The following is a 14607-nucleotide window of genomic DNA, read 5'->3' on the forward strand; positions in this document are numbered from 1 at the left end:
CCTGCAGAAGGAGCAGTACGGGGTGGGGGTGGGGCTCCTGTCATGCCCTTGCCTAGAGAGATGGTGGGGTAGCGAGAGCCACAGCAGGGGAGCTTGTCCTCTCCCTCCCCACAGCTTTTCCTTTGCCCTCCCTCACTCCCTCCTTCCTCCCCCTCCATGGTGGTCCCCTGCTGTGTTGCTTAGCCCCACCCCCATACGAATCTGAGTTTAGTGGCTCGCGGTTTGAGCCGGGCGGCTTGCCGTAGCCTAGTCAGTGTGTTGCGCATGCGCGGCTGTAGTTCCGTAGTCGGTGTCCGGCTCTCAGTGCGGAAGGACCTTGGTACTTTGCTGAAGTGAGTGGCGTCTCCCCGCGCCCCGCTCTCCCGGAGCTGGTCCGCTAGCCAGGCGCCCCCGCCTTTCTCTTCCCCCTCCCCCCTCCCTTTCCCCGCCCCGGCGCTCCGGGAGCCCCCGCGGCCGCCTCTGACCTCCGTGTCCCTGAGGCCTGCGGCGCCGCGCGGCCGTTACCAGCCTCCGCGCATCGTGCGAGTGAGGGGCCGAGCGAAGGGCCTGGGAAGCAGGACGAGGCTGCGAGGGGGGCGCGTGCGAAAGAGTTGCCCGGAGGCTCGGTCACTTCTGGGCCTGGTACTGACCCGGGCGTGCCTGGGCCGTGTGAATCTTGTCCCCATTTTGTCACTCGGTTGGTGTTTGTGGCCTAGGCACCTGCCGCAGGCCAGGGGCGGGCCCTGGCCTAGTTCTCTGCGTATGATCCCCGGGGATGTGTATAAAGTTGGACAGTGGAGTAGGGTCTCTGTTACCATGGGGGTCTGACCTATAGACCACAGACCACCACTGCCTTGCGTTCCCTGCCAGGAGATGGCAGACCGCGAGGTGCAAACGGAGTTTTTTCAGCAACAGCACTTTTATCTGAGCATGACTGCATCTGCATTTGGAGGGCTTTGCTGGCATAGCTGAACTGGCAAAACTTTTGTATAGACAATTCCTTACATTCAGTTCTATGTCTCATACGACCGTGTGTACAGTCTGCTGCACTACTGTGTACATGGCACAATAAATCCCTGTTGAAGAGATGTATTACTTTACAGTAGGGTTGTCTCTCACCTTTATTTTTTTAATCTAGTGCATTAGTCATACATGATGCTATCTAGCTTAATAAAATACGGTTCCTGGCCTAAAAGAATCTGAGTATGACTTGTCTCAGGAATATAAAATGACAGTAGACTTCATAGGAGACGGAAGGGTATTGTGTGGATAAGACACCATAAACAGTAGAAAGAAAAACTCTTATCAACTAGTCTATTATATATAAAGTATTTAAGGTCTGTTGTGTTTTGATAGTTTCCTCTTACAAATAGATTGTCCTCAAAAAGCATCTCAGATGTTGTAAAGAGGTATTTTAATGGAGGGGATGATTTTGCATATGTTGTGAAGCTACTCTAGTATTCTCTTGTGAAATGTTTAGTCTAACAAGTCTGTTATATACATAGAAAACAAAATGCATCAATTAGGACAGGAACTTTCTGTGTACATCTCTTAATAAATTTCCAATGTATTACTTTCCTAGGAGAAATCATCACCATGTCATCTACTCTGTTGCCCAAACCACAGATGAGAGGCCTCCTGGCCAAACGGCTGAGATTCCATATTGTAGGGGCAATGATTATATCCCTGGGAAGTGCAGTTTTGTACAAGGTGAGGTCTAATAACATCTGTGAACCCAGTTCATCTTGACCAATCTATATAGCCTTCTGGTTCAGGACTTTGACTTGATTTATCTGTTTATGAGAAAACTGCTGTGGTGGATTTCTCATGAGCATGTCTCCAGAGTGCTATGTAAAACCTTTTTGGTGCTTCTTTGAGAGGAGTTGTTCCTATTTTACAGATAACCTTTGATAGTTTGAGTGACTTGACCGAGGCCACGCAGTTGTTGGCAAACCTTGGACTAATCCTAGGAGCCAAGCATTGCACAATTCATGTCTACACTGCCCAGTTAACATGAACTCTTACCTGGCTTTTAGCCCACATGGTTCATACAAGAAAAAAAAAATCTGACCCAGATTTGGAAGTGCTTTAAGCCTGGGTTATTTTATCTGGTGGAGGTGGGGGTTAGAATACAGGCTCCACTTTAATCCAGACTGCTTTTAAGTGAGGAGATAGTCCTCCAATGCCTTCCCACAATTTTTCCTGAAGGACAGTCAAGTTTTCCTGCAGTTGAGTGGGAAAGAATCCTAGGGCATCTCACAACTAAGAACAATGAGATATGTCTGCATACACACATGGGTGAATGAGGACACAAATACTGGTAGGGGTTTGCTGTTAGGATGCCCACACCCAGGGTAGGTTAACATGGATGCAATCACCCAGGTTACTTGTGCCGTTCAGACATAGCCGTAGTGCTGTGTGCAGCTCATGCTGGTTTGACCTAAAACATTTAAAATTGGTGGTGCTCAAACTGGTTCATGGACTGGCCTATGTTTAATGTAGGATATTTATTGAGGGGGAAGAGGGGAGAGAGAGATGCTTCCTGAGGAGGGTCCCACTTATGAAGTTATCCACAGACTGATGGTCTTTGAAACTCTTAGCTAAGCAAGATGGGCAAACTCTCTGCCTTGTAAAAAGAAAAGGAGTACTTGTGGCACCTTAGAGACTAACCAATTTATTTGAGCATAAGCTTTCGTGAGCTACAGCTCACTTCATCGGTGAGCTGTAGCTCACGAAAGCTTATGCTCAAATAAATTGGTTAGTCTCTAAGGTGCCACAAGTACTCCCTTTTCTTTTTGCGAATACAGACTAACACGGCTGTTACTCTGAAAACTGTCATCTCTGCCTTGTGTAACTTAATTTCATTTCATAGAATATCAGGGTTGGAAGAGACCTCAGAAGGTCATCTAGTCCAACCCCTTGCTCAAAGCAGGACCAATCCCCAGTTTTTGCCTCAGTTCCCTAAATGGCCCCCTCAAGGATTGAACTCACAACCCTGGGTTTAGCAGGCCAATGCTCAAACCGCTGAGCTATCCCTCATCCCCCTCATTTAGGAGAGTCAAACATCTCTCAGCCGTTTCTGCTTTCTTAGAGTGGGTTAACCCTTCTTGGCATATGCATTGGCATCTGAGTATTTTGTAAAGTTGTTGTAGAGTGTAAAATAAACATCTAGACTGATCTCTTGTAAGATGAGGTCTTCCTCTGTGTTTGCAAAGTGCTTAAGGGACTTCAGATGCCGCTGCAATAGAAGTAGTATTTTTATTGTATTAATTATTATCTGCTGGATGCTCATAAAGGTTGAGAGCCACTTTTTTCAACTATCTTTAGCCACCATTGAAAGCCAGAGAATTGTTAATAGCCTTGATATCATGCTTTGGTCAGAAGACTACCTATGTGCTCAGTGGAGCGTCTATCATTATTGTTGACAATCTGTCTGATAAGGTACAGTGGGCAAGGTGGATACAGGATATCTCTGGAGGGATAAGGACAACATGGTGAAAAAATAGAACTCTGGCTTAAGTGTGAGGTTGAAGACCTTTTTCTTTAAGGATTAGGGGCAATGCCACATGAGTGAAGCTTTGCTTTCTGGGACCCTAAAGAGTCGTGCAGACAGAATAGCGGTAGTTAAACACTTTAAATACCTTTAATACACTGAATGCACAACTATCACTTTTTATGTCTTAGGATGGCTTGATTGCCTTTATTACTAAATGTTTGCTAGATTGATGAGGTGTGATATCTTGCAAAAAAAGTTTCACTCAAAATTAATTACCTAGGCAGTCTAAACACACGCATTCAGCAACTCATTTCTAAGTACATAGAATAACTGACCCTCCAGTCTCTTACTAAACTTCGTTTTTGTCACTTGCAACATTTAAATTTTCAGAAAGCCCTAGCTGAAGATAGCTGTAAATATTAAGGTTTAATTACTGTTATTCATCAGTAAAGCCTAGCTCTGTTACCAGCACAGTCAAAGGCTTCAGCTCCCCTTGGAGAGTTGAAAAAGAGTCCATTAAAGTAAAGTAGCAACTTACCAGGACATAACTAAACTGACACTTGATGTATCATTAATCACTGCAATGCTTCTCTTTTTTTAAACAAACCTGGAGCATATGTGGTGGGGCAATCTTTTAAAAAAAAATATAGGGTCAGATTTTTGGGTATGTACAAAGAGCACACTACAAAAACTGGGAATGCAGATAGGGTATAAATCTCAGTTTTGTGCTTTTTCCACCTGGGTCTTCTGTGTGAAGAGCCAAGCTCCTCACATAAGAGCAGTTAGTTTCCTACACTCTTGTTCCTTGCTTTGGCACACTTCGTTGAACTGAAGGGGTATGTGTGGGAGGACTAGTCTTCATCCACTGGTCCCTTAATTATGTGCATACATGGCCAAATCCTGCAAATGTACAGGTGTATAACTCCACTGACCTCTGGCATTCGTCTAGATTTACATCAGTTTAAAATACCTGCAGAATATGCCCCTGGTCTGTGAATATTGTCAATTGTCTTCTCTTCTTTCCTAGCCAGCTATGCTCACAGCTGGTATAGAATTTGAGGAAGGTGGGGATGGGTAAAGAAATTCATGCATGGTATCTTGCCCTTTGCCACTGCTGTGCCCAATCAGATGATTCCTCAAGGAGCTCCCAGATTTATATGGCCATTCGGTTGACTAAAAGATTCTATCAAAACAAATGAACCACAGCATGGAGCACAAGGGTGTGTTCATACTAGGAAAAAGGTGGCGGATGTTCTCACCTTATATGTGAACACATGGTAATTAGCACAAGGTAAAATCTTAGTGAAGACAAAGCAATTTGTAGTGTTCATATGTGTGAAGTTAAGTACCATGTTAATATTAAACTGCCTTGTCTTCTCTAGGATTTAATTGTGTGTTAATTAATGAGTGTGAACCCACCTTTTTCTTAGTGTAGATGTGGCCAAAGTGGGTGCATCACTTTGGCTATTTGCTTTGGCAGCCCCCTTTCCGCCTTTTATAACCTTACAGAATTGTTCTAACTGTAACTCAGTTTTAGTAGGAACGATAGATAAAAGGGCATCCCTAATTCACTTAACTGTGTGATTGTCCATGGGCATATTAAAAGTTTATTTCTAAATCCTTTAAGAATAGAACCATGACCAGTTGGTGACAATTTTTTGAGAGAAGATGATCACTTGGACTTCTGCACGTTATCTGACAAGGAAGAATAAATTTACTGGTGTCCTGAAAATTTAGTAATGCTGTTTGTAAATCTGGTTCCAATTTTTAGATGAAACAACACTAAACATTTGTTTTCCCATCCGTTAAATAGTTCAGGATCTAAATCTGAATAAAAGTATTGCTGTAACCTGCTAATATCTAACTGTTCTGTGTTGAACTAAAGACAGCTTTTTTGAGATTGCAGTAGTCTTGTATCAGGTGATACGGCACCACCAAGTGAATTACAAGCTTTCTGCATCTGTTACACAAATTTTTCTACTCCTTAAAACTTAATTCTCTACCTTTTTGCATTTCAGTACGGCGTGTCTGAACCCAGAAAACAAGCATATGCAGACTTCTATAAAAACTATGATTCCATGAAGGACTTTGAGGCCATGAGGGAAGCTGGTGTGTTTGAAAGTGTACAACCCAAAAACTCATAAGCAGCATATGTAGGTAATAATAAAATGCCTTACATCAAACTGATCTCACTAACTTCTGTTTACATTGATACACTGGAAACTTCCCATTTTGATGTTTTTGATCAAGTTCTACCCTTAAATTGGCTTCCAGTTAAATGGAGGTGAGAGTTCCTGAAGTTTAGAAAAGGAAAAAGGGTCTCAGTGGGAACTACAGATAATGTTTCTTTTGTTACTATATCATTAGGGCCAGTGATGATAAATGCAAAGTATTGCATATTGAGGGGAAAAATTGAACTACTTATACACCCTTTGGGGCTAATAAATTAACAGTAGTAACTTAAGGAATAGACTTGGCATCATCCTCATCTCTGCGTGATGTGCAGTTGTCAAAAAAGCAAAATGTTAAGATGCATAGGGAGTAGAAAATATTATATAAATCAGTGGTTCACCCTAACTTGCAATAGTGTGCAGTTATGGTAACCCTATCTCAAAAAGGAAGACACTCGATGAAGAATTGGGATATGGGATATGAAACTGAGATTGATTTCTTCATTGACAACTTTCTTCCATTTCTCTTAAAACTACTTCTTCAAAGACTGACCAAGGGCAATGGCTTCTCCATTCTTTCGGTGCTCAGGAATGTTCACTGTGATCATCACATGATGATTTATCTTTCTAAATTATCCTGGCCAACTAGGGTTTGACTTTTAGTCTCATTCAGTTTGTTACTTGTTAAATGAACAGGTCAAGTACTGGACTTAATGGTGTTAATGTTTGTCTTGCTTCCACACACAAACATAACATCAGATAGCAGCTGGTTCTGGTATAACAAACGAAGGATGATGGATGCTTCTCATATAGTTGTAAAGTAAAAATGCAAAACAGAGTAGTGTAAACTAATAATGGGATTATTGACCATCCTTTTATTCTTCCTCCCAATGGAAATTCTGCATGTTTTTAGGAACATGTAAGAGTGTGGTAAATAACATAGGGATCACTTTACCTTTGTACTCCTACCTTCAGTTTAAGATCATAATAAAGAATACTGCTAATGTATGTTTATGTAAACTAACTTTTTCAGGCACTTACATCACCAATGCTTTGGTCAGGTGGCCTTCTTCAGGGTGTTTTGAAAAGCTATCTGGCAAGAATGTCAGATCTAAGTATGGGAGGAAAATCAACTGAAACACTACTGCCAACAAACTTACAAGTTTAAAACTCTTTAATTGAAACTAAGAACAGAGCTTTGCTGTGCAAACAGAGCTAAAAGAAACTCTTGATTACACCAAGACACTGTACGCATTCCAGTATGCAACCAATGTACAAAAGTCTTTCTCTGACCAGGTTGAGTGCACCTGTTTGTTAGAACTGTGAAACATTAACTAGCTCAAGGCTTTAAAGGGATTTTGGGATTATCCTTTCCTCATCATTTACCCAGTGGCATTAGTTGAGAGAGAGTGGCACAAATACTATAATCTTAATCTGTAACTCTGCTTAGGTAGAGCATTAGAAGAATTATCAACAGATGTGGAGATGTAATGCAAAAATATCCTCAACTTCTGCAGTAGGAGAGAAGCTGGTTGGGACCTACAGTGATTGTAGGGTGCATATGACTGCCTAGGTCAGGGGTTCTCAAACTGGTGGTTGGGACCGCTCAGGGGTCACAAGGTTATTACATGGGGGCGTGGGGAACGGTCACAAGCTGTGAGCCTCCACCACAAACCCTGCTTTGCCTCCAGCATTTATAATAGTGTTAAATTAAAAATGCTTTTTTATATATTTATAAGGGGGCTCACACTCAGGCTTGCTATTTGAAAGGGGTCACTAATACAAAAGTTTGAGAACCACTGATCTAGGTAAATCAGAAGGAGGGGGAAAGAGGAGATATAATTTAACATTGCTGCTTCTGACATCTGTGGAAGATTGCACCTGCACTTTCTGCCTATATAGTGAATGGGGAGATCTCCCAGCCCCTCCAAATATATATATGAAACTGGATGAAGGTTCAGTTTTGATGCTATTTTTGCTATGGACACCTGTCTTGTAGGAACTGTACTAATACCAACCTGTTGAAGGTCTGGATAAGTAAATAGAAAATTTGTCATAGGCTTTCGTGATCCATGCTGAAGATGTGTTAGACTATATCTAATACTGCAGCAAATCCAGTGGTTTGGACTGACTAACTTAAAAATAGACTCTGAAAATCCTCTTGTTTCCCCCCATCCCTTCTCCCCAATTTTAGGGCTAATACTACTTCTTTTAACCTGCTGTTTTTGGAATGTTTCTTGCAGTTACCAAAGAGGAAGTAGATCAGTGATTAGCATAGGACTTGAGAGACTGAGGTTCAAACCCTGCTCCGCTATAAACTTATGCGTGACATAGGGCAAAGAGGTAGGACTAGCACTTCAAAGAGCTTTCAGCACTGCAGTGCTGAGTCTTGCAATGCTTGACTTTTGGGTGTGTTGCTACCGGGTGGAATCCACAGCCCCAAGGTAGGCACCTAGGATGTTTTATAATACATGAAAAGAGTTAGATGCCTAAGAATGAGACCTAGAAAAACCAGCATGCTGTGTGGGGAGCTGCTGAAGGTACCCAAAAGAAAATGCTGAGGAGACCTAAACCCCGTTCCTCAAAGACAGGTGACTAGGTCTGGTTTGGAGAGAGGCTCCTCTCTCCATTTGCATTCACAGCCATGAATGAACCCTCCCTGGAAGTTAGGTGTGTAATCTCTTTCTTGCCGCCTCCTGTGTGTCCTCCTTTCCCCCCATGCCCCCTCCTCCCCCCAAAAATAGTGTCAGCAGTGGAGCCACTCTTACCCAGGCTGTTGCAGATCTGGGTTCAATTCCCCTGTCTGCCTGATTTGGAGAAGGGAGGTTTGAATTCTGGTCTTTGTCATCTCTGGAGAGTGCCCTAACCACTGTGCCGTGGGGTATTCTGGGGCAGGTCTCTGAATCTCTGCCTTTGCTCAGCTCATATTTAAGTATTTATACACAGTGGAACAGCTTCTACAAGAGAGATTGAGACCTGCTGCCAAATACCCCAACCCAGTGGTTAGGGCACTCTCCTGGGGATACCAGAGTTCAAATCCCTTTCCCCCCTGGGGTTAGGGTAGCAAATGAGCCTGGGTGTCCTACAGCTTGTGTGAGTGCCCTAATCGAAAGACTAAAAGTTATAAGGGGGAACGTTGGCTCCTCTAGCTATTTTGGGTGGGTTTAGTCTGAGTGCCTATTGGATAGGGCCCTGCATGTAAGAGAGCTAGTTTGAGGATTCTGCTGGGGTTTAGGCATATGCTAGGCATCTAGACCTAGGCAGCTGTGTGAATGCTCACTGCAGATTTTCAGGTACCTAGGGGACCTACAGAGTTAGGTGGTAACTGAGCGGGGATATTGAGGAATTTAAATGCCTCAGTCCAACATTTAGGTACCACCAAGTTGTTTTGTGGATCAAGCCCATAGTACTTCCATTCTCCATCTGTAAAATGGGGATAATAGTCCTTCCTCACAGGCGTGTTAAGGATAAACACACAGGCTGTGAGGTGCTCAGATACTGTGGTAATGGGGACATACAATATAGATGTTCTGGTGCTACGGTCTTGCATGACTCTTGTCATAGAGCGCAGCTGTGAAGGATTGAGATTGAGGGTGTTTAGTTTAATACAGAGAAGTAATTTAACAAACATGGATTTCTTCCTTTCCAGGTAATCCACCTGCATTCATTTGTTTCCTCTGTTGCATTCCTTTCTTTTTTAGGCTTCTTGCTACAGTACTTAGTAAGATGTCTTATTTTTTCCATCATACACTTGTGCATTTATCAATGCTGTGTACATAATGAATCTTGAAGGCTGTTCCAGATCTTATTTTGTAGCTCTTGATTTGTTCCATGTTTCAGTTTTATTTACCACATGCAGTGTCTTAATAAGCCATGAGGAAATCATAGTGGGAAATTTCTCTAGACTAAACTACTGGCATAAACACTTTTCCTCTCTGTTTGAATTCATACATCCTAATGTTTTTACTTCTGAGAGCTAGGATTGTCCAAATATATTAACTCGTGTTTTTCTTATTTTGCAGATCATCTTCAAGGAGACTTGACAGCTTAAACTTGTTTCTTCAGTCAACTGTAAAATGTGTAATACACTTCAGTGGCGGGCATGCTATAGTGTAATTCAATAAACTAAATACTTAATGAAGCTTATTTATCTTAACTGTTGACTATGACTGTTTAGATGCTGAGGGAAGGGGTGGAAATTCAGGTGGTACTCTTCATATAATGCTAAAGACAAGTTGAGAGATAAAATAGAGATCCTGAACCCTTGTGGTTACTAAAACTAGTTTTTTTCCCAAGAGTAGGAGTGTTATCTCCATTATTCTGGCCAAAATCAGCTGAGCCAACAAATTTGCAGGTAGGCAATACAGACAGCATTGTTTGCTTCCTGGCCTAAAGTGTTCAATAGGCAACAGCTGCTTGGACAGCACTTTCAGAGGATTCCTATAAATAGTATTTACAAACAGTTGAAAGGTTTTTTGCTTAGGTTACAAAGTTTAAAATGTACCAGAGTTAAGGTTTCCAGGGCCACATAATTTCCTCCCTTCCCCTTCAAAATTCAACCTGTACTACTGAATGAGGCAAGGTCCTCTTGAGAATATGTGGTCATGTAATTAAAGACAGCATCCTAATGCATACACAAAAGGGGTTGCAAATTAATATTGCCCATGCAACCTTAATCTGGCAGTTCCAAACTTTTGACTGATAGAACTCTTAAATAAAATGACCTTTAAGGGTTGTGGGTTGACTGGGAGGTGTGCATGGGAGAGTTTTGAGTCATTAGCACTTCCTTCCCTATCACACTCACATTCATTGGAGGAAAGGGGGAAGAAACAGACACAGGGAAGGGGAAAGGTGAGAGAACAGTGTGAGATCTTCCCTCCCCTTCCCCCAATGTATTTTTATACTTTCTCCCATCAAGTTGCCTGTTTGCTTGCTGTCTGGTCTTCTCCTTTCTGTTCCTAGACTCACTACTCTTGAGTTCTCTGCTGGTTTTCCTCTCTCCTCCATTTTAGTCTTTGGCTCACCTCCCTTTTCTTTCTTAGGAGTACTCTTTTTTTCTTCCCCTCTGTCCTGCAGTGCTCTGTATCTCCAACACATTCCAGAAGCTTAAACTCTCACGGTTCCTGCTACAAGCTGAAGGCCCCTACTTATTCCCCTTTCTGCTGAAAATGCCTTCTTACTTTTTTTCTCCCCTGTGTGCCCCCCCTTAACACCCTTCCCCAATAGTGCTGGAATGTGACTCCTAGGGCTGGCACCAGCCCGCTACCTTTGGGTATAGGCAGCAGTGCATGACAATTGGAAGATCGTTTAACTACTTAAGGCCCCAGATCCTAGATATATGCCTGTACCTCAGGCACTGTATGGTCAAGGAGAGGGGCTAGGGAAGACAAGGGCAAGTGCACCTAGTGGCAGCCGAAGGCACTCAGGTGCAAACATATTGAAGTAAGAAAATGCATGATTAAAGTACCTAAACAAACTTTCCTTTGTGCTGTGGTGATTTGAGAGGAAAATGTTCTGTAAAAGTCAGTTTAATTTACTCTGGGACTGCGAACACTAAAATGTCCATTGTGATTACTGCATGACATCAATACAGAGCCATTAAAGGTGGGTTCGCAAAAAGAAAAGGAGTACTTGTGGCACCATAGAGACTAACCAATATATTTGAGCATAAGGTATCGTGAGCTACAGCTCACTTCATCGGATACATACTGTGGAAAATACAGAAGATGTTTTTATACATACAGACCATGAAAAAATGGGTGTTTATCACTACAAAAGGTTTTCTCTCCCCCCACCCCACTCTCCTGCTGGTAATAGCTTATCTAAAGTGATCACTCACCTTACGATGTGTATGATAATCAAGGTGGGCCATTTCCAGCACAAATCCAGGGTTTAACGAGAACATCTGAGGAACAGTGGGAGGGGGGGAGGAATAAACAAGGAAATAGGTTACTTTTTATAATGAATCAACCATTCCCAGTCTCTATTCAAGCCTAAGTTAATTGTATCCAATTTACAAATTAATTCCAATTCAGCAGTCTCTCGGAGTCTGTTTTCAAAGTTTTTTTGTTGAAGGATAGTCACTTTGAGATCAGAAATCGAGTGACCAGAGAGATTGAAGTGTTCTCCGACTGGTTTATGAATGTTATAATTCTTGACATCTGATTTGTGTCCATTTATTCTTTTACGTAGAGACTGTCCAGTTTGCCCAGTGTACATGGCAGAGGGGCATTGCTGGCACATGATGGCATATATCACATTGGTAGATGTGCAGGTGAACGAGCCTCTGATAGTGTGGCTGATGTTATTAGGCCCTGTGATGGTGTCTCTTGAATAGGTATGTGGGCACAGTTGGCAATGGGCTTTGTTGCAAGGATAGGTTCCTGGGTTAGTGGTTCTGTTGTGTGGTATGTGGTTGCTGGTGAGTATTTGCTTCAGGTTGGGGGGCTGTCTGTAGGCAAGGACTGGCCTGTCTCCCAAGATTTGTGAGAGTGTCGGGTCGTCCTTCAGGATAGGTTGTAGATCCTTGATAATGCGTTGGAGGGGTTTTAGTTAGGGGCTGAAGGTGATGGCTAGTGGCGTTCTGTTATTTTCTTTGTTAGGCCTGTCTTTTAGTAGGTGACTTCTGGGAACTCTTCTGGCTCTATCAGTCTGTTTCTTCACTTCCGCAGGTGGGTATTGTAGTTGTAAGAATGCTTGATAGAGATCTTGTAGGTGTTTGTCTCTGTCTGAGGGGTTGGAGCAAATGCGGTTGGATAGCTTACTTGCCTTTCTTACGTTTACACTTTAAAAAGAATCCAAACATGTTATCTTGGCTTTGAATTTCCTGGGTTTATGTTTGGTTCTGGGATAACTAAAACAGCTGTGCAATGTGTTTTAAGGTAATGATGCATGCTGTTAACTGTAATTCCATTTTATCATAGATAAGGTCTAGGAATATAGAGTGAGGCTTAGCTTCAGTCACTGTGGTGTTTCAACCAACCCTCCATACTGAATTTAGGTCAAGCTATCCTGTACATTCTCAAACTTGGACAAGATGGCCTGTTACAAGAAGTAATTAAAACACTCTTGTTCTTACATTAAACAGAACACACTAACCTCAAATAATGTGAATCAGTGTCACATTTATAGCTAGAATGTAGGAAACTGCTTCAGAGTGTTTTTGGCTTGACAAAAGATTCTAGAGTTGCTCAATAATGTCTTTAAAGTAATTTTCCTTGTAATACCTACTGTTCAGAGAACATAGACTCCATCTCTCCCATAAGCAGACAATAAAGTCTTCCCATGAAGAAGCACAGCAAATTAAGCCATTTGTATTCTATTTGGAAGGTCTTAAGTTCAAATAGAGTTGGCATAGCATTTATTTTTCAAATAGACCATTAACTTTTCAACATTCAGTATGGACCATGCAGAAACAGTAATGAAACTCCTTGTGTAACTTTTAGTTGATTCAAATCTTCTGTGTTACTTCATATTAGTGTTTTGAAGAAAATCCCATCCATAAAGGTTTTGCTGTGAAGTAGGGAATACACTTTTATTTGATGTCAAGTATCAGAGGGGTAGCTGTGTTAGTCTGTATCCACAAAAACGACGAGTCCGGTAGCACCTTAAAGACTAACAAATTTATTTGGGCATATGTTTTTTTTTACCACAAAAGCTTTTCTTCAGATGCATGGAGTGAAAATTACAGATGCAGGCATAATATAATGACACATGAAGAGAAGGGAGTTATGTCACAAGTGGAGAACCAGTGTTGACAGGGCCAATTCAATTAGAGTGCATGTAGTCTGCTCCCAATGAGGAGATGTCAATTCCAGGAGAGGCAAAGCTGCGACACCATCAGAGGCTCATTCACCTTCACATCTACTAATGTTATGTGTGCCAGCAATGCCCCTCTGCCATGTACATTGGCCATACCGGACAATCCCTATGTAAAAGAATAAATCGGACATCAGGAATGGTAACATACAAAAGCCAGTAGGAGAACACTTCAATCTTCCTGGACATTCTTTCTTCAAGTATAGCTACTTTTAAAGCTGTTACAGAAACTTCAGAAACAGACTTCAAAGAGAAACTTCAGAACTAAAATTCATTTGCAAGTTTAACACCATTAATTTGGGCTTGAATAGGGACTGGGAGTGGCTGGCTCATTACAAAAGCAGCTTTCCCTGTCCTGGAATTGACACCTCCTCATCAATTATTGGAAGTGGACCACATCCACCCTGATTGAATTGGCCCTGTCAACACTGGTTCTCCACTTGAAGAGAATGGAATTACCTCACATGTGTCATTATATAATGCCTGCCTCTGTAATTTTCACTCCATGCATCTGAAGCAGTGGTTTTTTACCCACACAAGCTTATGCCTAAATAAATTTGTGCCACCGGACTCCTTGTTACTTTTATTTGAGCTTCATATAGATAGTATTAGCGGTGGTAGGGAAATACTCTCTCCCACAAATGTAAACTGAATATTATAGCATGATAGAAAAAGACAATCCTTGCTCTCTCAAAGCTGTAACTATCCCAACCTGTTAAGCATGTGCAGCAAACATTTCTACTGCCTAGTGCTGTCTCAAGCACATCTGTAGGTTCTAATATTTTAGTTCCACAGAGCTTTGGTGACACTAATTTGTTAATGGCAGATGCAGGCTAGTGGAGTCAATTTCTTGCGCAGGCCACTATCTAAACAGACCTTATTTTTCTCATTCCTTTCTGCAAATTTAGCTTTTAAATCATTTTGCTTTTGAAGTCTGACTTCTGTTTTACCAAGTTGATTGCTGTAGTAAAGATTGCTTCAAAAAGGCAGACTACATAGAGACAAAAAATCCCTCTCTGTCCTGTGTCCTCTTCCCGCAGCTGGAAAAGAAATGTGCCTTTCTTAAAGAAATATAGGGCTGGAAGGGAGCTGGAGACACCAACTTGTCCAGCCGTCTGTGCTGAGGCAGGACTAAGTAAATCT

General features: G+C 42.0%; 1 protein-coding gene across 2 annotated transcripts; it reads left to right on the top strand.

Moving 5' to 3' along the window:
* Positions 1–211: 211 nt before the first annotated feature.
* Positions 212–9787, top strand: COX6C (cytochrome c oxidase subunit 6C). 2 transcript variants are annotated; one of them, XM_084618238.1, is made up of 4 exons: positions 212–332; positions 1562–1689; positions 5494–5632; positions 9669–9787. In XM_084618238.1, the coding sequence occupies exons 2-3, from the start codon at positions 1576–1578 to the stop codon at positions 5617–5619; spliced, it is 240 nt and encodes a 79-aa protein (XP_084474364.1). In that variant the 5' UTR covers positions 212–332; positions 1562–1575; the 3' UTR covers positions 5620–5632; positions 9669–9787. The 2 variants fall into 2 exon arrangements, with proteins under 2 accessions (XP_084474364.1, XP_084474365.1); XM_084618239.1 differs by having other exon boundaries at positions 5494–5628.
* The last annotated feature ends 4820 nt before the right edge of the window (positions 9788–14607 follow it).

Source organism: Lepidochelys olivacea (assembly GCF_965140295.1).
Source record: "Lepidochelys olivacea isolate rLepOli2 genome assembly, chromosome: 2".
In the NCBI taxonomy this organism is placed as follows: domain Eukaryota; kingdom Metazoa; phylum Chordata; order Testudines; family Cheloniidae; genus Lepidochelys; species Lepidochelys olivacea.

Excerpts from the sequence above, each read along its gene's own strand:
- COX6C (XM_084618238.1), top strand. The coding sequence starts at position 1,576 with ATGTCATCTACTCTGTTGCCCAAACCACAGATGAGAGGCCTCCTGGCC. Across the intron at positions 1,690-5,493 it reads GAAGTGCAGTTTTGTACAAG|TACGGCGTGTCTGAACCCAG; the intron begins GTGAGGTCTAAT and ends TTTGCATTTCAG.